Source organism: Cantharellus anzutake (assembly GCF_015039405.1).
Source record: "Cantharellus anzutake strain C23 chromosome Unknown EI90scaffold_5, whole genome shotgun sequence".
NCBI lineage: Eukaryota > Fungi > Basidiomycota > Agaricomycetes > Cantharellales > Hydnaceae > Cantharellus > Cantharellus anzutake.
The window spans coordinates 459,190-481,951 of record NW_024066955.1 but is presented as its reverse complement, the minus strand read 5'-3'; the positions used below and the strand labels follow the sequence as shown (position 1 = coordinate 481,951).

General features: G+C 50.2%; 6 protein-coding genes across 6 annotated transcripts; 4 read left to right on the top strand and 2 right to left on the bottom strand.

The window, feature by feature from the left end:
- Nucleotides 1–1,877: 1,877 nt before the first annotated feature.
- On the bottom strand, nt 1,878–5,999 carry EI90DRAFT_3150797 (uncharacterized protein). The gene is made up of 2 exons (XM_039065686.1): nt 4,911–5,999; nt 1,878–4,849 (listed from the first exon to the last, which is right to left on the bottom strand). The coding sequence occupies exons 1-2, from the start codon at nt 5,695–5,697 to the stop codon at nt 2,037–2,039; spliced, it is 3,600 nt and encodes a 1,199-aa protein (XP_038921774.1). The 5' UTR covers nt 5,698–5,999; the 3' UTR covers nt 1,878–2,036.
- A 52-nt stretch (nt 6,000–6,051) lies between these two features.
- EI90DRAFT_3035459 (uncharacterized protein) lies at nt 6,052–7,941 on the bottom strand. The gene is made up of 5 exons (XM_039058619.1): nt 7,403–7,941; nt 7,140–7,298; nt 7,017–7,079; nt 6,793–6,945; nt 6,052–6,719 (listed from the first exon to the last, which is right to left on the bottom strand). Exons 1-5 carry the CDS (start codon nt 7,454–7,456, stop codon nt 6,150–6,152), a joined length of 999 nt encoding a protein of 332 aa, XP_038921773.1. The 5' UTR covers nt 7,457–7,941; the 3' UTR covers nt 6,052–6,149.
- Nucleotides 7,942–8,214: 273 nt separating this feature from the next.
- Nucleotides 8,215–10,833, top strand: EI90DRAFT_3012286 (fungal-specific transcription factor domain-containing protein; the record flags this gene model as incomplete). Its single annotated transcript, XM_039056555.1, has 7 exons — nt 8,215–8,370; nt 8,401–8,568; nt 8,624–8,656; nt 8,717–9,122; nt 9,208–10,018; nt 10,074–10,666; nt 10,700–10,833. The coding sequence occupies 7 exons, from the start codon at nt 8,215–8,217 to the stop codon at nt 10,831–10,833; spliced, it is 2,301 nt and encodes a 766-aa protein (XP_038921772.1).
- A 4,769-nt stretch (nt 10,834–15,602) lies between these two features.
- On the top strand, nt 15,603–17,533 carry EI90DRAFT_2060810 (uncharacterized protein). The gene is made up of 4 exons (XM_039052500.1): nt 15,603–15,621; nt 15,675–17,227; nt 17,287–17,323; nt 17,377–17,533. The coding sequence occupies exons 2-3, from the start codon at nt 15,912–15,914 to the stop codon at nt 17,288–17,290; spliced, it is 1,320 nt and encodes a 439-aa protein (XP_038921771.1). The 5' UTR covers nt 15,603–15,621; nt 15,675–15,911; the 3' UTR covers nt 17,291–17,323; nt 17,377–17,533.
- EI90DRAFT_2906028 (uncharacterized protein) lies at nt 17,477–18,225 on the top strand (the record flags this gene model as incomplete). The annotated part of the gene is made up of 3 exons (XM_039054231.1): nt 17,477–17,663; nt 17,723–18,077; nt 18,132–18,225. The coding sequence occupies 3 exons, from the start codon at nt 17,477–17,479 to the stop codon at nt 18,223–18,225; spliced, it is 636 nt and encodes a 211-aa protein (XP_038921770.1).
- Nucleotides 18,226–19,258: 1,033 nt separating this feature from the next.
- On the top strand, nt 19,259–21,690 carry EI90DRAFT_2966224 (uncharacterized protein; the record flags this gene model as incomplete). Its single annotated transcript, XM_039055559.1, has 4 exons — nt 19,259–19,564; nt 19,782–20,254; nt 20,354–21,263; nt 21,319–21,690. 4 exons carry the CDS (start codon nt 19,259–19,261, stop codon nt 21,688–21,690), a joined length of 2,061 nt encoding a protein of 686 aa, XP_038921769.1.
- Nucleotides 21,691–22,762: the final 1,072 nt, after the last annotated feature.

Genomic DNA, 22,762 nt, shown 5'->3' with positions numbered 1-22,762 from the left:
TATATTTTTAAATTATCATAGCAATTCCAAATGTTCGGGCGAACACACCGCCTTTCGGATGAAGATCGTTGACGTGACACAATAATGTATGCATCTTTTCATGGAGCTTGAGCTGATTATCAGTCCCTAACCTATCCGTTGATACTTCTTCGACTCAAAGATATACATATACGTCCAAAAGAAACAAAAACAAAAGCATGATGAACGTCGTACCGCCATATATAGAACACACTGATGATCCTGTAGATAACTTATCAAGTCGTGATACCAGTGCAAAGTGATTCCTTGATCCATTTCCGTTTCAGCAGCAGCAGGCAGCAGAGCAAGCGAGTGGGGTGCGGGTGGGCGGGATATTTGTTTTGTTTGCACCCTTTTAGCCCGGGTCTAGTTCTTCTAAGCTTAGCTAGGCATTTTTTCGCTCTTCTATCCCCGCTTCCCGTACTTCCCCCCCTTCAAACTAAAAATAACCTTCCCGTAATTCGCCGCGGTTTCGGGGCTGTCGACCCGCTCTCTAGCTCTGCAGTACACCGGGTACTTACGCAGAAAATCAATTGGCATGTCATTTCGACTTTAATCTATATATATCTTAACATTAGGCTCTATTAGTGTTACGACCAGTTATATAAATAACAAATAAAGCCTGCGAAAGTTGCACACGACGCGGAGGGTTGCCCGATGATCGGGTGTACGAGCGAGCGAGCGAGCAAACGGGACTATAGGGCAGTATTTGAATTGTTGAACGATGGCCTAATGGTTCCAAGTCGGCCAAATTGTCCAGTGTGGGCACCGGCCACTCAAGTCGATGTAGCTGTAGATTGAAAATGCTGGTCCCTTTGGCGATTGTTGGCTGTGAGATCGGTCAATAACATGTTCCATGCATGATCAGAAGATTCAGAACGATGCTCGTGAGTGGATGGTCAGTGGGTTATATAACTGGGGTAAGATGTGTGTCATGCAGAATCATGCATAGCAGTTGGGACAAAGAACTATATAAGATGGCATTACGGGACTTTTTTTTTTGGGGGGGGGGGTCGAGCTAGCTCGGGGACGGCAAGTACGACGACTCGCAGTATTTTTGGGAGGCCCCATGCACATATGGCGATCGATGCACGTTAGCATGGTGTCGAGTCGCTGGGCTCAGGCTAAACTATAACAAGTCGAGGGTCAGTTCCGATATCGATCGTATAGATTATATTATTCTCCCGGCCGAGATGGGAATATTTATGCATAATTGTGCCCCTGAAGAACACTGCAATCCTACTGCATGGTGTGATTGGTGGAATGTCCACTCTCGTCATGTCAGCTTAGGGATGAGCTTGAACCTGAGACGGGAAGGAGGGGAAGGAGAGGGAAAACAAAAAAACAAAAAAAAAAGAAGAAGAAGAAGAAGAAGAAGAAGAAGAAAAAGAAAAAGAAAAAGAAAAACCACGGCACTCAGGGTCCCCATGCAGTCCCTCCACCATGGTACTAACTGAACGGTACTCGGCTTAACTTCGCAGATCAGACGGGTGCGGTGCTTCCCGAGACCTATGGCCGTGGATACCTACCCTGGGATCTTACCTCTCATGATTGATATTTTGTCTTTTTAATCAGTTACATCGGACTAGAGTACCTGGGTGCATGGCAAGATGTTGCTAGACACCCAAAGTAGTTCTCAGTTTGAAATTCATATATCTGTTCATGATTATCATACTTTGTACGTACGTTACAGATTTTTGGGTCAGAATCAACGTCGAAAAAAGGGTGAGGTGAGGTCATCCACGAAAGCAACACGATGAGAAAGCGAATATTTTTTCAAAAGTGTGAATGTTAGGTGAAAGCAAGAGAAGCCGTGTAATAAACTGTATATGAATGTACCAAACCCTGAAATAGTAAAACACGAAAGGAAAGAAAAAAAAAAAAACAAAGAAAAAGATAAATAAAGAAAAATCGAGTAATCGAATATAGGTACGAAGACGAATGTAAACAGGCGAACAAGAACGAATACGTTGGGGAAATGTCGTCCATTTAGAGAAATTTAATCCTCGATGTCAGCGTCAGTCGTCCCGCAAACTGATGCTGATTAAATCGTTCAGATGAATCTCGTCTTCTGTCCGTAAGTTAAGACTGCTCCCGGGAGAAGGTGGAGGTGATAGCGTCCTGTTGAACGTAGACTCCGTGGGCGAAGAAGCAACAATCGGTGGAGTAGCAGCCAGTCGCGACCGAGCGCGAAAAGCAACCCCGCCTTCATTCCCAGGGTGGGTATCTCGATCATCGGACCACTCGTCCGCCGAAGAAGTGGTAGCGAGGACATCATTCATGACGGGATTTTGTTCATTCATCAGCATGGAAGTCGTCCCTACACCAGATATTTGGGGTAAGGTAAAAGAAGATTCAGAGGGTGCGTAGCGGTGTCGGGATGTTGTGTGGTTGCCCGTTTTCGTTTTCGTTTTCGTTGAAGCGGAGTTCGTAGTCGTCATTGTGTTTGTGGTTGTAGCGGTAATTTGTGATGAGGATCTGGGTTTGGTTTTCATGATTGTCGCAACGTCATGGGAGGCGAAATTTCGCTTGCTAAGTGGAGGGGGAAGATTGGGTTCTTTGCTCATCGTCAGCTCGATGTCCTGTTCGACGTCCCCCGATGCACCATCTTCGTCATCGGTTTCAAAGCGAGAGACAGCTCCAGAAGTGGCTCGTCGCCGTGATCTCAGCTGTTCTAGACGGGTACGCGTATCTTTGATGCTTCCCGTTCGCGAGCCATTCATGCGAGGCGATGTGTCCTCTGCTGATATACGAGCCGAAGCAGGACGCATCGCACTTTCCTTATCTAAGAACGGCAGAGGCCCCCGTGGCGTCACGCTTCTCCTTCGCTCTACCTTGCCTACGTACTTCTCCTGATCACTGTACTTCTCGTACCCCATGAGCCTACTTTCCATCTCCGTCACATATACTTCCAACTCCTCATTGATAGACCGCAAGAGGCTATTCTCCTCGCTAAGCTCTCTGACGCTCTTCTTCGCCTCTCCGAGGGCCACAAGTAGCGCATCGGTTTCGAGTTCATGCCGATCCCTCAGAGCTTGGATAGTGTTTGCATTCGCATTCGGGTGGGGTTGCATGCTGTACGGTTGACCATGAGAGCTAGAATAAAGCGTGCGAGAGGATGAGACAGGAGACTCTGCCCCAAAATGCGGCGACACCCTACGGCTGGTACCATTAGAACTTGAGTGACTTGCAGGCTCCGAGGGCGTTGAATCAGGGCGATAATAGGGTTCCCCATTTGAACCGTGGCGAGAGTGACCGTCTCTTGTATCACCTCTATATCCAAGAGTTGAGGTAGACCTAGCGCCAGGCGACCACCCAGAGAAAGCAGTGTGTGGTCTCTTATAAATCTCCCCTGAAGAATGAAGGGGCATATCAGGGGAATCAGGGGAAGACTTTTTTCCGAGCAATCCTGCAGCCTTGAATGCTCTGTAGGTTCTTGGACCAAGGAAGTCCGCCGGTGGCGCTCCGCCAAGACGACTCGTGGAGCGCATTGCACCACCTCGCACTTCCACCCCTGGTCCAGGCACATTGGAGTGTGACGGACGTTGTAGATCGACACTATGGCTCCGTCTCGGTCGTATTGTCCGCGAAAGATTTGGCTGAGAAATAGAGGTATCGTCAGGCCGATGAAACACTCCCTCAACACCAATCCGACGAGATGGTAACTGCGTACTGACCCCAAGAGAGGAATACGATCGAGGCGGTGTCGGTCTTTGAATTTCAGGAGTGCATGAATGGCTACTGTCGGGTCGTCGGAATTCCTGACTCAGTATTGCAAGCTTATTCTTGAAAGGAAGGTTCCCGTTGGATGTTGGCTCATCACGTCGATTCGATGGCGGTCGGCTGAATCCAGCATCATCGAGTGAGAGACGGGAAGAGGAAGGTGGACATTTCGATAAAGTGGGGGAAGGGCGTTTCGCTGCCATGGATACCGCTCGAATTCCAGGGGATGTGGGGGAGGAAGACGATGCAGGAGAAGAGACAGTGGGACGAGGGTAATTGTTCGTATCATGTCGTGTCTTTCGCGGTGAGGTGCTAGGGTTACCACCCCTGCGGATCCCTCCAGGTTCATCGTTCTCAGACACGGAAGGAGGTGTAGCCGTTGGTGTGCGTAGTGAATTCTCATCTGTGACACCTAGTTCTCTGGGCATAGCGCTTCTCGCGGTTCGGTGTGTCACCGAGGTTCTGGACTTGATGGGTGTAGATGAAACAACAATCGTAAGATCCTTCCGTGTAGAGGAAGCAAGACTCTTCCTCTTTGGAGATGACGAAAGGTTTGTTCCTGCTGTTGTCATTCCTGCCATATATCTAGAATCCCCAAGTGGGTGACGAGGATTCCAAACAACAGCCAAATCATCATCCACATCCAAATCAGGACTAATATGTGTCTGCTCAAGAGGAAGTTTCGAGGCAGCGCTGTCCCGCCTTTCTTCTTGTTCTCCTTGGGCCGATTGCTGCTCATCATCATCGCATCCCTCGCTACTGTCAGCCAGAGGAGCTGCAACCGCGCTTGAATCCAATCCAGCTTCCTCCAATCCTTTAGCCAACGAGAGTGTCGACCCAGAGTACGGAATAGGTGGTATATCAAGCTTCATGAGTGAGTCCTCTGCATCGAGAGTCCCAAGATTGAGCTCGCGACTAACTTGAGCTTCGCTTCTCAAACTTTGTTCCTCAAATGACACTTTAGCAGTGCCCTTCGGTGAGGTGCGCCTAGGCTGGAGCTGTATCGGCTCGCCGAGATTGAACGACGCCTCCGGTTCCGTCTGTTCTGAGATGCGTGAGTGTTCCACGAAGTTAACTTGACGAGGCCTTAGATCCAGTGGTTCTATTGCTAAACAAATAGGCCGTCAGGATAAACGTCCGCCAAGATAGAACAGTGTAAAATAGCCCACCTGATGGGGGACATGATGGTACAGGAGAAGCATTTCGAATGTTGAGAGTTGATTGTGTTGCAGCAGGAAGAGCAGAAGGCTTCGTAAACGGTGTCTGGGGAGCAACAGAAGAGGACGTCGAAGCCATCAGTGATTGTGGTAAACCTCGCCCAAGAGCAGAATATGTCGGAGTAGGTGTTGACAAAATACTCGACAAGTTGGGATTGAACGGAGCCTTGGGGTCTGGAGAATCCTGAATCATAGTCGGAAGGTCAAGACTACGAGATGATGACAACGATGGCGGTGGTCCAATATTCAACACCAGACTTTCTTCACGTATAATTTCCTGCCCATATCCGGAAGCAGGAGAATTCGGGGCTGGGCTGTTCGCATGACCACTACTCCCTTTTTTCGAAGAGAATGGCCCTCCAAATGAGAATTTGGATCGCAAACTTCCCGAAGTCGTCCGCGGTGTCATCAACGACGACCCCAGAGAAAATTTAGACTTCAATGACCTAATGCTCCCTGACAAAGCCCTTCCACTGCCTCCGCTCGATGAAGGAGGTGTGTTGACATTCGACCCATCCACAAGTACAGAGAGACGATCTTTCTCTCCCATTTGGATTGATGCCCTAGAAGCCATCAGACCTGATGCAGACCTATTATCATTACCATGACCCGAATGCAGAGAAAACGTGGGAATAGATATGGAGGAAGGCACAACGCTGCTCGCACGAAAACTCGAAAACGAACGTCGACCGGTCGACGGCTTTGAAGCGACTGCTTCTGGTACAGCTCCTGCCGACATTATAATTTGCTGCAAGAATTACAATGTTAGGTCCGGGCACAATCCTCAAGGGCGTTAAACAGCGATAATTGACGTCGTTCGGTCGTTACGGATTTCGCAAACAGGCTCGCTGGTGAATTCCAGTTTTCCTCGCAGGGAAAGAGGCTCCAACCAAAATTTAAGGGAAAGTGTGGTCGACGACAGGACCTCAAAGGAGAGCGAGGAACTCTCAGCGTCGCGAGCCCGTAGCGCCAGAAGGAACGAAAGTAGGGGAGAAGAAGGATTTTGAGACGGCGGAGAAATTACGAGGACGGACTGGGGACAGGCGGATGCAAAATTTGAATTGCAGCATTCAATCCGCAATTCAAAAATGAGTTGAAGTTACCTGATCGAAAGTTTCCATATTTGGACTTCATACATACACGAGAACAAATGACGAAAAGATAAAAATGTGTACAGGAAGTTGGATATCATCAAGAAACAATGAGGGAGCGCATGAGCTGGAAGAAATGGTCTTGGAAAACGAGGAGTAAAAGTAATGCGACAGTAAACATGTATTTAAACACCATATCCGCACCAGGAAATTCAACCACCTCCCATGGTGATTCAACAGGTCGTAACAGATCATCATCAGACTGTTCAAGGACGTAAAGGCGCCACAGTAAAACCCATTGGTTGATGCAGATGTTAGGCAAGGATAAGGCATCCTTGGCGTGCGGGGAGGCAATATCTATAAGAACCGGAGGCTGGCGCATTGGTGCGAGTGCAGGCACCAAAGTAGGAGACGGAGGAGGCAGCGTGACAGGAAGCAGGGAACGAAATAGCGACGACGTTTCAACGGAGTCTGTTGGCGTAGAAGGCGTGACCAGGATAGTCGGGATTTCCCAAGCGCTGAAGGAGGAGAAAGGGGTCTCTGGAAGCTCTGGCTCCTTTAAAACTTTCATTTTAAGGATAACGTCATCTATGTCAATGTCGTGGGTATCGATACGTTTGATAGCATGAGGGTTCGTGAGAGGCTCAAATTCCCCAAGCAAGTCAGTGTCCTGGGACGCAATGAGTGTTGACAAATCAGTTGAAATCCTATCTTTAATCAAGTCTGTATAATATTTGATATACCTTCACAGCGCTGCTTTCAGAATCGCTTGATGCTATGGAGACTGATGGGAGAGAGAAGGATATCTCAATAGCGTGAGGCGGAGTCTTGCATTCATCGGGGGTTGAGACTTCTGACGAAGAAGTGCTCGCGAACGTGAAATCCTCAGGGGAAGTCTAAATGAAAGTGATGTCAGTGTGAAACAATTCATGAAACGTGAAAAATGATAAGAGAAAGGACAGCTTACGTGCGATTGCACATCTGTAACTGATGGGAAACTAACGTTGCACTCGGAGCAGTCACTGCTAGCCTATAAGAAAGAGGCACATGGATCAATCAGTGGCTCCAATACAGGAAGTTTGAAACTCACGGCTCGTGGAGTAAATGGTTTCCATTTTTTGAGGGCCTTGGCTATGTTTCTGGCAACGATCCTGGGTATCAACTTGCGTTTCTGGCCTGCTCCTGCCCGATGGGAAAGTGATTTGACGAGCACCAAGCTCTGGGAAGGTGTTGCGCGTGCCAGTGCAGGCTGCAAAGTTTGAAGGTTAGATTGAACAATATCATCATGTTGGAGATTTGGAAAGAAAAAAGTTACTGATGCGGGCAATTGATCATGAAGAAGCCACAACATACTCGGGATAGGCCGGTCGCTGAGGCGAAGAACGAAGTCATTGGAGATGCAGACATGCCAAGGCAAGAAAATCAATAGATGAGTGAAATTTTTTTGCCCAAAGGGTGTGGTACTATCCTCCTACACGAGCGCAGTTATAATCAAAAAGCGTTGGAATTCGAACCAAGAAGCCGTAAGACTGAGACTGGCATCAGTTTCTCTCCTAAAGGGAACAGCACGAGATGCAAGACAGAGACAGAGACATAGAACAACCTATACGTCCAAGTGACAACTATGCAGCGATCGCTGCGAACGTTCCTCATGTGCGGGAAAAAGTGGGGCAAGTAATAGCCGGAAACCGTCACATTGTTCAACGTTGCTTGATAAGACTCGACCCTTGATTCGTCAGCCGAAGTCCAATGGACGTGGACCTCACGCCACCACTTGGCTAAATGAGTAAGCCATTATACTCAATAAGGGGTCTACCCTCTCGGAACACAAACTCCGGGCCTCAGAAGCCACTCCAAGCATGATGCGCACTGCAAACAAGCGCCCATCTGCCTCGTGGGATTTGTGAATGTATTGAAGGGATTGGCCGAATAGAGTCGTCACAACTGAATACAGATGTCACAATGTCACATATCTGTGACACTTCTATAGGTTCCTTTGGAACTCAGGCCGTCCAAACGGACGAGTGCCCCCCCATCGGCCGCATCCACCCTTAGGGCTTCACGCAAAGAGTTCATCTTTTCACTTCTTTTTCACTATCTTTCTAATAGCACTTACCGCCTTCTATCAAAGCTGTACCCGCACCTAATCTATATCCACTTATTCAATGCCAAAGGCAGTGGCCAAAAAGGACGTCTCTCCAGACAATGATCCCCCAGTTTCAAAGCGCAAGCCCAGAGCCCCCGCGCCAGTTGAAGATGAAGCCAAGGAAAAGCGCCAGAGAGGAAAAGACGGGTGCCTTACCTGCCGGATGCGAAGAAAGGTGAGAATCTTCTCCTTGATATATCATCAGTCGCGGCGAAACGTGGTCTGGGCCTCCCTCGGTACCGATGTTCTGATTGCATCCATTTACCACCAGAAATGCGAGACTCAACGAAGTCCCGATGGCTCATGTTACACCTGCACCCGTCTGAACTTGGATTGCTTGGGCTTTGGCAACAAACGCCCTGACTGGATGAGAGTGAGTCGTTTTCCACCATGCATTGCCCATCGTTTCATCGCTTCATTTATGCTAGGACAAAGCTCGTTTAGAGCATGAGCGCCAACTTGTGAGCACCTTTTCTCGTTTGTGGTTTGTCATAATTCTCACACTCACTCATCCTTCGCAGATCAAAAATCGTCTTGTCGCCCAAGGTCTCGTGCGAGGCGTGCACAAATCCGAGACTGGAGAAGCGATTTCGGTGCGCAGAAGGAGGCCACGCAGACCAAAGTCTCCGGAATCCTCGACTTCCAGTGAGCCAAAGGAACAGACGAAGACGCCTTACCTAAGGCGGCCAAGCACCCCTTCGTCTTCGGATGAGGTAGCCCCTCCCCCAACCGTTGTCCCTGATATCTCAAACGGGGAGAGTGTCCGCGTTGATCCTTCTCATAACATCGAACTCCCATCCACCACCGAATCGCCAATATCCCCGACAACGACTTTCACATCCTGGAATACGACTGATGCCTCTGATCATCCTACCAGCCCCATTACATCTCCCGAAGTGCGGACGAGCTTAATGCCTCAAGAGCTAGGTTTGTCAGATGTTATAGCTCAATAGGTACAAGTCTAACGGACTCCCACACAGACGTTAGCGCTGCAGATTCAGGGGGGTTATAGGAATTGGTTCTAGTGTGGTGAACGACCCATACGGTTCTTTGGAAGGCCTAGTACCTTTCATGCCAGCTGAGATTCCTGCGATCCCCAATACCTATGACAGCTACTCGGCTGTGACGAATGACTACTTCTCCGACATGACTCGACAGTTCCAGATGCTTGTCGAATGGGGACTCGATCCCCAAGTGGCCGCGGCAATGGTGACCCAGAGCTTGGAGGGTCCGTCTTCTTACAACGACTTCTCCGGCTTGATCGCATTCAACCATGTCCCCAAGATCCGCTGCTTGGTGCCTCCGACTCCATTGGCCGAAAATCAAGAGGACCTCATCTTCTATTACTTTTCGCGCGTATCTCAGATGCAGTACATTTACGATCGTACCTCGGTCGATACAATGCATTCGTTCATCACTAGAAACCCTCACGGGTCTGTTGCCAGTGCTATTATCGCTTTGTCGTCATTGCATGATGCACGGATGCGCGCTGCTGAAGGGGGCATAATTGGCCATTTGCGCACGTCCAATTCCCATGACCTCTATTTCAATAGGGCGCAGAACGAACTTAATTCGATAGTTAAAAGTGGCCGTTCCTTGACCGAAGCGGAGGCCACTGCAGCACTCCATTTGATCTCCTGGTGGCTGTTCCAAGGTGGCTGGCAAGGGGGGAAAAGCGGGGGTTCAGGCTGGCTTGAAGCCCTCGACGTAGCGTGCGATTGGTATGAGAAGAATAGCGGCATCTTGAGCAGTGGTCCAGAGCCGCTCAAGACGATATACAAACTAAATCCTGAAGGTCGTTTTGCTGCCCGAACAACCATGTGGTGAGTACCGAATCTTCAGATGCACCTCGAGCGGCTGACGATTGTGCCTGAACAGGATGGACATTTTCTCGGGAATAACACTTCTTCGCCCGCCGCGGTTTTCTCGCTTGTATGAGCACCTGTTAAACTATTCCCCCGGTCAATCAGACTTCTTCCTGTCAACGAACGGATGCTGTGATGAGGTCATGTTTTGCCTCTCAGCTATAGTCAACTTGGAGCACAACAAGTACCACGATGAGCTCAGCACTATGGAGCCTTACGATCGTGAAGTTGCACATAGCGATTTTATCCTTCGCTCGCACAAACTTCGCAAACAACTCCTCTCGATCGATTGCTCAACTCAGCCCATCTCACCCTTTATTGAGCTTTCGATGGAGTCATCCTCCTCTTCTGCATACCCTTTCACTCATAGCAATCCCAACGTGCCCGACACGTATCCTACTTCCGAAATCTTCCGGCAGGCCGCACTTTTGTATTTGAGCACGGTCACTTCCGGATACTCCCCTTCCGTGTCGCACACCCAAGACGCTGTCGCAGCCCTAAAGCTATCATTGGAAGCTGTGCCATTCGACATGGTAAACAAGGTCGACAGAAGCCTAGTTTTTCCGATCTGCCTCGCTGGATGCATGACAGATGATCTAAATTTACGTACGTTCTTTGGTGGACGACTGAGAAGTCTAGGTAACACGGTGGGGAACACCATTACCGCGCTCCAGTTGATGGAAGCTGTTTGGGGCATGAGGGACTCAACGGGTGAGGCTGTGGCTTGGAGGGATGTGATGAACGAGATGAAGTTCGAGTTGTTGATGGTTTGATGGCGCTCCGGGTGCGCGTCATACTCTGCTAAATGTTTCTGGGGTTTTCACACAGATGTCGCTTCGTAACTTGCGAAAAATCTTTCCCGGTCAGCTGAGGGTCAACAACCTCTTGTTGAATCCCTGTGAGGGCGCGTCCTTTACCCTCGCTGACTTACATCCGTACACTCCCGCTCTTTTCACCCCTTCACCCCTTCTATTCCGCCACCTACGTCCTGTGTTTTTCCGCTTTGCTATCACGGTACTATCTCTCATAAAACGGTGGGCTTGGGAAGGGAGGACCCAATTCCCACTCGATTATTGTTACAACTACCTCCCTAACTTATTTGTGCATTTTTTTCCCGTTACATGATCCTGTCCGTTGCGGACACTACATCTTGTTTCTCAGATAACCAACCAACTTTTTGCAATATGGTACGTGCAAGATATGATGCCACGATAAATCCCACCCTCATTTCCCTAACCACCATTACCGCATATGCAAGTTGGGGCTTGCTTTCGATGCTTCTTCCTCGTGGTACCCTTGTCCTACCGCCTTGAATGGAATGATAATGACAATGAAGCTGCGACTTCTTGAGGTTACTCTCAAGTGTTGTGGTATTAGGATCTTTTCCGTATCCTCCAAGTCGAACTGTGGCTTGTGATAATCGACAACATATATCTAGAAATGGTGTAGCTAGTGCATTGTTATTGCTTCATCAGCGGCCGCGCGCACGCGATGTAACTGATTTGTATGGTATAACTTGAAACGTGTGGATATGATGGATTTGCCTTTTTACACAGGCCTTTTGGTTCTTTTCAGCGATTGGGTCCGGGTTAACTCGAATTGGGAAGTTGGAGCACCGCCAGCCATCCATCACTTGAAACATTGTGTAGCTTCGCGGTTGTAGTATAAAGATAGAGGAAAATGAGGCGGATGGACCAGTGTAAGATGGCCAGCGGACTTTGAACTTTCCTTTTCTCTCTCACCACTTATTTCAATCGCTTCAGGCGAGGCAGAAGCTGCGCGTGCACCGGTATTCCGGTCGATGGCGGTGCTTCGGTTGGTAGGTGAGTGCCCGAATGGTCTAGAGTTATAAGTGTTCGGGATCGTGTCACAAGTTTGACAGGTGTCACCCTCCGGAAAGTCAACGTTGGTTGGTGCGCGCGCATCACCAGTAATGTTATGTATCATCTAATTGGTTATAAGAGTTACATCACCTGCTACGTTTTAAATTGATCCGCGCGGGGATATTATCGGTTAGTGAGCCTGTACAGGTCTGACGGTAAGTGCTTCAGGTACACTTATCTCAGGGAAAGTTTGATTCTGAAGGACCAACGTTGGAAGTTGTTGAGAGCAGCAACAAATCCTGTGCTCAAGGAAAGACCTTGGTCGAAAGCGGTAACGAGAAACCCAGTTTCAACATTGGTTCAATGGTTGCATCATCAAGGGCCATGTGGCAACCAAGCTGCGAGTCACCTGCCGTTGTTGCTTCATGTTCGCAGCTTTAGCGTGGAACTTGGTGGTGTGCCGCTACAGATGCCTCCCCGGGGCGCTTGTGTGTGATGCACTCCAGGACGGCGAATAAGCAGGTGGGGTGCTTTGTAAACGATCAATTAAGCCCTTGTCGCCGAAAAAGTCGTGAGAGAAAACAAGCGAATTTCGTCTGTGCGCAGTCATGTGACCTCTCAGGGTTCACGGCGCAGAACAGGCTTATGACGGTTATATCAGCATCAGAGACTTGCGGGATTGATAGAGCCATGCTACTCCGGGGTTTGAAGAATGTCCACACCCAAAAATGTAGCTATCCGTTACTTCCGGAAGGCTCTGGCAAGCTTTCCTGATGCCTTGAGGCAGCCTCATGTACTTTTCAGTTGACACTCCAAGCGCACCACATCCACACCATATATGCACGGCATCCTCATCTTTTACTCTCCTTCTTCGCCTGTATCCTATATCTTTCCAAAGCATCCAGACCTTGCCTGCTCTTTGCCATACCTCTTGGAACACTGAACACGTAGAACAGTCTTTTGCTCACTCTGGCAACCGTACACGCGCTCTGATTCAGTTTTCTAGGCTTGACAACGGAAACCTCCACTAGGTTATTGGCGTTGAACCTTCGGATACATCGACACAATGCCACTCGAGCAACCTGCTCGCCCATCTCTCATCCCGAGGGATTTCTACGAAGTCCTTGGCGTACACCGCGACGCCACAGCTCGGCAAATTGTGTATGCCTATCGGTCTTTGGTACGCCTCATTACGCTTGGGACCACTTCACACTATTCTGATCAGATGAACATGGCAGGCAAAAGTATGGCACCCCGACCTCTCCATTACGAACAAAGAGCAACGAGCTCGAAGGTTCATGGAGGTATGTCCTTATGCAATAAACTGAACTTTCGGTGAAGGATGGCTTATTCGAATTCCTCGGCAGGCACATGAAGCCTACATGATCTTGTCCAACCCAGACAGTCGCGCATTGTACGACTCCATCCATGAGACTGATCTTTCTCACGACCTAGAACCATCTCCGTTGGAATTGCCACCAACTGGAGACACTTTCAACCCCGATCCTTCCTTTCCTTCTACATCCCGTCCGGTGACTCCAACACCTCACTCCACTGCACGTCAAGACACTCAGCCTTCGATGGCCGCGAACTTGCACGGTCGGTCTGACTTTGACCAAAGCACAATACGAGACGCTCCGCCTACCGCCGATTATATTCCTCCGACGCCGTTTACGCAGTATTACAACGAACATGCACTCGCTGGACAACCACCCGAGACTCCGACGACCCCAGTTCCACCTGCAGCGCAAACGCAAAATACCGACACTCTGGGTGATGATTCTGGAATTCAAACGGCTGAGGCAACACCAAAAGCAGCTCTCACAGAACTTCCTGCTCAGAAGGCAGAACTGCTGGATCCCAAACCGCCAGTGGAGACCAAAGAGACCAAGGAGGCAGAGGATCCTCCGGAGACACCTGTAACCGAGAAGCCTGCGGATGCAGCCCCAGGTGCGCCTTTGCCGTCGCAGGAGTCACAAGGTGACCAAGAGACACCCCAACCCGAACTGAAAGTGGCTGAGCCGTCTGTGGATGAGGCCCAAAAGGACATTACAACGCCGGACCCCCCAGTGGATGATTCTCAACCCGCATCTGTCCCGAAGCCTAATGCGGAGCCGGACCCGCCTGTTGCTCTGCCTGTTGCTGATGTTCCGGAGCCCGCCTCTGAAGAAGGTGCATCGGGCATTCCCGTTGCATCTTCTGAAAACGATGCCCAAGATCCTACCCCGCCTCCTGAGACTCCCGTTGATGCCGAGATCACTACAAATTCGTCGACCGACCCCAAAGCCGAGATGCGGCAACATTCGGCGGATGCGTCCGACTCTCAGTTGATTCCTCCAAAAGAACTATCTTCATCACCCACGAATTCTGCCGCTCAGGAGCCGCCCGAAGGGGCAGGTTCCGCGACTCCCATGATGGATGACCCTGCATCCACTGTCACTCCCACGTCTCCAATTCCAGGTGGTCTGCAAGCAGCGGAAGAGGCTTCCTCACAACCAACAGAGGCCACGACCAATGCTCAACTTTCTACTGCGACAGATGAAAACCAGCAGGCTGACACTGATACAGTGACGCTTTCCGAGCCAACTGAGAAAGCTTCAGAACCAGAAACCTCCGCACCGGTCACTCCTCTTCCTGAGACCCCTGTTGACCAGACGCTAGTCCCACCAACGCCAGCCGAGAATGAAGCTGCGACTACTCCAGATGCCTCCGACGACAAAGCAGACCAGAAGCAGGATATCGTCCCACCATTGGATCCTACCACACAGATCGGCAGAGATGCACAGGATAGCGACAGTGACGACATGCAATGGGATGACGACGACGACAAGACTCCTTCTGATATGTCAACAATTGACCGTGATGGAGATGACTTCGCTCCTATAACTCCGTTGACGGCGACACCACCTGTCGACGAAGTAGAGGCTCTCAAAACCGACCCATTGCCTGCAGACGACCTTGTCGATGACGCTCAGACAGAAATCCCGACGGACCAAACGAATGAATTTACTGCGAAGGACGAGGAACCGGTCATCTCACAGGATCCTGCTGAATTAGCTGCTGAGGAACACCCATCTCCGACGGATTCTAAGCGTGCCGAAGAATCTCCTGCTAGCCCTTCGCAAGCAGCGCAGACTGCCGTTGCTGAGGACTCATCAAAGAGTCCGGAAGTGTCTGCACCGCCTCAATCCCCTTCGATGGATCCTACTCTGAGTACCCCTCTCCCCGACTCTCCTACCGCATCTACAGAGCACGACACGCGTCCAGAAGACCCAGTGCCTACCACAGTCCCTCCTACGACCATTCCTGTCACTGAGACTCCTACCTCGCCTTTAAAGGAAGCCGTTGAACCCGAGACTCCTCTGGAGAAATCTAATTCGGAATTAGGACCAGAGACTCACCCACTTCCTTCCGACATCCCTCAAAACTCGCCTGTCGAACCTTCTCACGACGAGGCCCCGGCTCAGGATTCTACGCCCCCACCGGCTGACCAGACAAGCCCCGCCGACGATGACCCACCCTCTCCCCAGCAGACTGCACCTGAGTCTCCCGCGGGTGCAGAGAAGCAGGAGGAGAGTGGTGCTGAAACATCTGGACCTGCCGAGGAGAAAGTCTCGTCTCCAATGACTGCAACGCACGAGGACGCTACTGCGATGCCGTCACCAGTTACCCCTAGCCAGGAGACGGAGAAAGCAGACAAGAATGAGGACAGGAATATCGAGAAGGAGAAGACTGAGGATGAGGGAGACGGGGAGAAGATCGAGAAGGCAAGTGGGGAGGACGGGGAGGACGGGGAGAGTAACAATAAGGCAGATGGAAAGGAGCCTGGAGAGGATGAGATCACCAGGAGTGTTGACGAAAAGAAGGGGGATGGGGAGGACATCGAGAAGGTAGATCAGAAGAACGAGGGAATTGAGAAAGAGACGGTGGAGAAGAGTGGCGAGAACGAGGAGCAGCCGCAGCCGCAGCCACAACAAGAGCCGGAGAAGCAGAAGTCGGAGGGGGGCGATGAGGAAAAGGAGACGGAAATGGGCGATGGCCCAGCTGGTACTCTTGCTGTTAGTGATGCACCCGATGCGAACGCTGCCGATGTCACCACAGCTACTTCCGGGAATGCAGATCCACACGAGGCAACTCCACCTTTGACAACGCCCATCCAAGACCAGGCTCTTCAAGAGGAGAGACCCGGCCCAACGGAATCGGACGTCGCGACCGCCGACGCGGAGACCAAGGACGTGGATGAGACGCAGACCCCCTTGGGTATTGAGCGACCGCATGGCAACGATGAGACTGGTGCCGACAGGGAAAAAGTGGAGTCTGGATCTGATGAAGTCACGCCTGATGTGGATGCGGGCCAGTTAGCTGTGCATGAGGGGGAACCGGAGCAGGAGCCTAAGGAAGTAGAAGATGCAACTCGTGGTATTGGTTCCGAAGCCGAGAAAGCGATTAGCGATAAAGATCTGCCGGTTCCTACAACTGAGGTCCCAACACAGGCCAATGACGACTCGGTCGGTGGGACTCAGAGTAACGAGGCAATCGAGACACCTGTAGAAAGTGCTGCAGCCCCTGCCCCCGAACCCTCCACTACGATCGATGCTGACCTTACTGCTGACCCGTTGCCAGAGGATACCACTGATTCTCTCAATGTACCACCTCAGCCCGAAGAGGAGCAAACTCCAGGTGACCCTACCTCAGAACCCACCGTTGCGGCTCCTAGTGACGCGACTCCCGATGCCCATGAACCATCCTCTGCAGACACTCCTCCGGATCCACCGGTGGACGTCGCCTCGGATACACCGAAAGACCCACTCCCGGACATATCTACAACGCCCAGCAAACCTGCACCTACCTCCAACCCAGCGGAGACTACCACAACCTCAGCCGATGACGCGCCTACTGATGAAGAACCCGCCCATAGTGAAGCCGTGGCCCCCACACCCGACGCCCCGTCTACGGACACGACTGTGCCTCCTGCTAGCTTTCAAACTCTCAGTGCGGCAGCAGACCCCGTCCCGGCTCCCCCCGAAGACAATACTCCAGCGCCGTCGAGTCCCGCTGGGACCATCCGCCCATCCTCCCCGAGAGCGCCTCTAGAGCCTAAGGAGTCTGAGGCCTCCCAGGGACCTCAGAAGGAACCAGAGACGCCTGCTACTCCTACCGGTCCTACCCAAAAATCGCATCCAACTGAACAACAGGCTCCCCAGCCCCCTCCACCAAATCCTGAAGCCAACACAGTCCCAGCAACTCCGACGGATGATGGCTTCCGCACGATCATGCCGAACACCCCTATAGGCCCTTCCTTTAGTGCCCGAATTCCCAAGAGCAATGTGAACCCTGTCAACGAGTCTGTTTTAGCCACACCTTATGACCAGACGCCAAATCCTCAAACACCTGCTGATTCAGATAACGAGTTTAGTCGAGGACCGGCAGATTCAAACAAGTAAGTATATGTTCGATCGTTCATAGTGTGTCTATCTCAAACTTGTCTCCCAGCCGTGCTCGACGCAAGGAGCGCCTTCAAACCAGACGCTCAGAATCTCATGATGGCGCAGCGACTCCAGCCCCATCGACAGCAACTGGAGAGCTGGGAACTATGAAGAACGGGAAGACTATTTCATCCCCACCTTCCATCCCACCGATCACTGCCTCGAACGGAGCTGTACCTGCCGAATGGCACTATCCTCTCCATGTATCACTGGACACTCTGTACACCGGCGCGAAACTTCGATACCGAGTAACCAGGTACCTACTAACTGGTCAGACGCAGGAGTCCTATGTTGGTGAGTGGTTCTTGCGATGATAAGGCCAAAGATCACTATCTGATGTGATGTGATAATAGACATCGAGGTGAAGCCTGGTTGGCGCAAGGGCACGAAGATACGATTCGCTGGACTTGGAAATGAACGAGCTCCGCCGCAGCCACCACAGGATGTTATCTTCATCGTGGATGAAATTCCTCATCCCCGGTTCCGTCGGGAGGGCTCGAACTTGTACACGACTGTTGACATTTCATTGCTTGACGCCCTTTCAGAAACTCGCCACGTTATCCAGGGTCTGGACGGCAAAGATATCATTGTGGACGTCGACTTTGCAGGCGGTCTTATCAGACCTGGGGACGTCACGAGGATTCCAGGCAAGGGAATGCCGATCCGGAAGAATTCTCAAGTCGTCGGACAAGGAGATTTGACAATTCGGTGAGTCATCACCCCCGTCTGAATAGAGAAACCGTGCTGATATGTCAATGTTAGGTGGAACGTTGTATTCCCAGACAGCTTGTCCGAGCGTCAGCGACGGTTCATTAGAATGGCTCGGGATGAAGACGGGGACGACCGGACATCTTAGTCATATCCCAACGTTGCGCTGGACCGTGACTCGCATGGACCTCACTGTTCTTTTTACCCCGGGGCCGAACAACTAATCTTGTATGCTTAAGTAATTGGTTATGGTGTTTCATTGATATATGGGGAATTTCTTGAGTATGCGGCTTTCAAACTGAATGACTGAGCTTGCTGTGCCCTCGCATGTCTCCCGATCTTCTCTGCTACCTGAGGTACCCATTGATGCCAATGCTACTGCCAGCTCACGGACCAACTCAAAGGTCAAGACGCGGTAAATTTTGGTGAATGTGCCCAGGCTCCTCAAAATGAACAATCTTCGTCACCCACAAGTCCCAGGCGCCATCCAATGGGCCTGGCTCTGCATGTACTACAATGGATAGCCCTACAACTACAGTTGTCCCTGCGTTCCCGGCCTCAGACAGCCAGCTGGAGACATGTCAGCGAAAGGGCAAGCCGCCGCCGCAGAGCATTGCCAGTTGCTCAGCTGTCAGCGGCAAGGACAAGTAGATCGAATGACGCTGGCATGGTGATGCTTCCTTCTCCAACTGAGAGAGTCCCAAAGCCGAGGACCCCTACGTGGGCCAGTGTAACACGCTTGTTGGTCAGAGTCAGACTCGAACCCAGCCGTCTCCGCTCCGTGGACGCGCAAAATGTTAGAAAATAATGAAGTCTCCTTTGTATTACGATTCAAAAGTCACGTTCTAAGTCACGTTCTCTGGACAAATCCGCACCGCATTAATCAATAAATAATATTGTCAATACAAATAACAAGTCACATGTAACGGGGTTAAAGCATTCATCTCCGATCATCTACTCCGAAAACCAGCACCGCGACACTTCGCTACGACGACTGGCACACTATGGCAGTGGCGATGCTCTCCGGCAAAACCCGAAACAACTCTTGGATCTCAAAAAGGAATCTCTTAGAAGCGCCGAACCCCCCCCCCTACTCCTTCACCATCTTCCACACCATGGACTCGCCCGCAGATCATGCAATGAATGTAATTAGTTGCATGTTAACTAATGGGTTCACCCTTATGTCTTTTCTGTCAACAATCTTGACCTCCCGGGGCTTTGGTGATAAATTACGAGAAATTCAGGTCCAGATTCTCAATCCTAAGCCTGAGCCAGGCACAGCGATTGTCAGAGACTGGATCCTTACAAGCGCTGAAGCGATTTACATGGAAGAAATACAAGTACTTATGGAAAAGGAGAGCGGGCTTCACATGAATGCCGCCCACCTTCACCCGGCACAGCTTGAAGACGGAAAAATTAGCACACTGAAGTCATTATTCGAATCTAAGGCACCAGCAACTTGGGCCCTGATCAACCACTTACTTACTGTGGAAAGCAAAACACGGGCAAGGCGATGGGCAAAGCCGGCACCTCCGAGCGCTGAGATGGGCAGTAGGAAAAATGGGGACAATGATGGAGATCATATTAGTGCGGGAAGGCAGTTGAAGGGGAGTTATAATTACTCAGAGAGACATTATGCTCTACTCCAAATCGTAAGTCGAAAGATTCTCAATAAGTATGATTGATCACTGACTGTGGAATCAGAAAGGTGTGGTAATCATGTCGATTATCACGAATAGTTGCAATGGTCATTGCAACGCTTTGCAAGTCAAAAATTCCTTCTATTTGGCCGCTTCAAATGCATCGAAATCAGTGTGTGCATGGGCTGCCCACTGCGGACTTGCAGTCTCCCTTTCGGCCAGTGAGAGGCTTCGGATATCTCTGATAATCAATCAGAAGGCCTTGAATAAAAGACTTGGACCCACCTGCGTCACCAACATCGCGTATGACAACTGCGACTTCAAGTTTAGTGTCGGCCAGCCAACGGACCTCAAAGATCGGACATTTGAGAGTATCACGACGGGGCTGTTTTTTGCGCCGCCCAAGGAAGTGCTGCCTCAGCACTTAGAATATGCCCAATGGTTATGGGATACTCACCCAAACAACCCGATGGCCATAAACATCGCACCCACCATCAACCCCACCGACGCAATACTGATGAGTGAAGCCTCATTCAAGTTGGCAGAGCATTTTCAGTGGCATATTGCATCGGTATTAATTGAACAGTACTTCCCAGAAATGCGATCACATCTTATCGACCCACCATCGACATTCAGTTTGCCACCACGTAAAATGGAGTTCTCAACAGCAGAAGCTGTGTATGCGAAAGCATCCACCATTGATGGGAACATCGAGGCAATAACATCGCTTCTTGATCAAAGCGGTATTGCGAAAGGAGTGTTTGAGAAATATGTCGTCCTTATTCATGGGGATCTTGGGACGATGGAGAAGATCGAGGCGATCTTGAACTCGCGGCAGATTGAAGAAGATGTGTTCGAACGAATGCACTATCTTCTACCTATACCAGGACTCTTTCATGTCAGAATGGCATGTGTCGATGCAATAAATAGGATTTATGCAACAGGGGATGGCTTACGAAGTGACCCGAATGGGCTTTACAAGCACCTATGCTTGCTTTTCCCAAATGACCTTTCCAAATTGAACAAACCAGTCCCACCTTTTCGGATGCTGAATGACGGATTACACTATGTTACACAGTGTATGATTCTTGATGCGTGGGCAGAGAGTTTGGGAGGCAACATCAAAGGATTTGTGACTTCCGAGCCGACCTTGGAAAAGATCAACCAACATGCGGAGGAAATCACAAGGGCGCACTTTGGATCCAAACGAAATAACGTTATGAATCAGGAAGATCGAGATCAAAGAAGGGAGAACCAACTCACATTCAACCGAGATGCGATGTACTACCGCATCCTCGTGCATGCAATGAACTATGGAATGGTTGACGTAATAATCGATGTCCTTGCATTCTGGGTTCCACTCTTCCAAGCAAGCGGAAAACATAAATATGCAACATACCTTTCAAGGTTTCTTTCCAGACTGCGACATTACCCACAACCACTCCAAGAAGCTGTTAAGAGGTGCTGGCTGTGTAACCCCTCGGGGAAAAGGGGGGGATTTCGGGCAATCGACTGGCAAGTGGAATTGATGAATCTTTACACAAAGGTGCAAGTGAAATGAATGATGATTTGGATCTACTTATTGTGGTACATGCATCTAGGTTGTCTACTCAGGCACAGGATCTGGAAAAACAATAGAATACATCGTTAGTCAATCATCAATAATTCAGGCTTATCGGACGTGCATTGAAGATGTTGAGGAAGATTACCACATACCTGACAAGACCCTTCGCCATGCAACTCCTGACATAGAATCCAGATTGGTCGCTATTCGACATGAACTTCGTAACCTTCGACCTCACAAATATGTAAAGGGACGCGCCTCACGTACTTTAATAGAAGACCACATTCAGAAGGGTCTTGAACTATTCCAACGTGGCACAACGCGGGGGTCAAGCAACATGAATCAACTGGAATCAATGGATGAGACCTATGAGACTTACGAAATTGAGGCAGATGACTTGGCAGTTTGACGATGTGGGACAGTCATGTCGGAGCGAGTGGCGGAGTTTTCCTTATTTGGACAGCGCTTCTCTAAAACAACGAGTATATATCGTGTTTGTATATAGGAGCATGTATTACTTACTGGGATGACCTGGCTGGTTACAAGCCTTGCACCGCTCAGGGCAAGTACGAGCTAGCAGAGAAACAATGAGTGTTAAACATGTCAGAGTAGTTAAGGATTCTCACCATTGTGGCCGTGGTTGCCACAGTTACCACACTTTTTTGTGCGAAGGGGAAGTACAGTCCCAGTTTCCGTTAAGGTGGAAGGCCAAGTGGGTGGTTGAGGCTGAGCAGGTGGTGATGTGGGAAGGGGAAAAACTCTAAGAATTATGGGTAACAACACAGAGGCATAGCACCCTCGCTCCTCCCAGTCAATGAGTTGTGTAAAGTCTCGGAGAGTTGACAGCCGGTTGAAGTTCGCATGGTACACAATATCATCAATGATTGAGTCCCCAAGTACTGCCCAATCGCCTATCCACAAGTTGTCTTGATGTCCGGGATAACGGTGAGAAAACTCAGCTTTTCTCCAGTCCTTAAGGGCATGGCCGAGCTGAGCAGAGCGCTTGACATCCTTTATGTAGTCAGGTTTCACATGCTGAGGGTGCCACTTGGAGGGCGGCTCTGCGAGTTCCTGGTGGAACATGGGGGCGGCAAGACTAGGGGTATGGAGATCGCAACAAGTCACGGGCTTGTGCAAATCACAGCGTTTACAACACGAACGCGGTTTCGCTGACATAAGAACTGAGTTGGCACATGCAAATGACATAACCTCAATACATACAGATGCGGTCATTACCGAAGTGCACCTCAAGCACTTTCCTGCGGCATCCATGGCGAGGGTCGTCTTTCGGAAGCCATTGGGCATTGATGAAGGCATCCAATCCAGGGTCAACGTTCTCACGGTCCCCTGGATTTCTTCTGCGAGTCTTCTTTTCCTTGGGTGCCTTCAAATGTGGTGTCGTGCCAAGCAACTTCGTGCTGAGGCGAGTATCAATGTGTAGATCTTGGGGCAGATCACCATGCCTAGCTGCTTTGACCCGT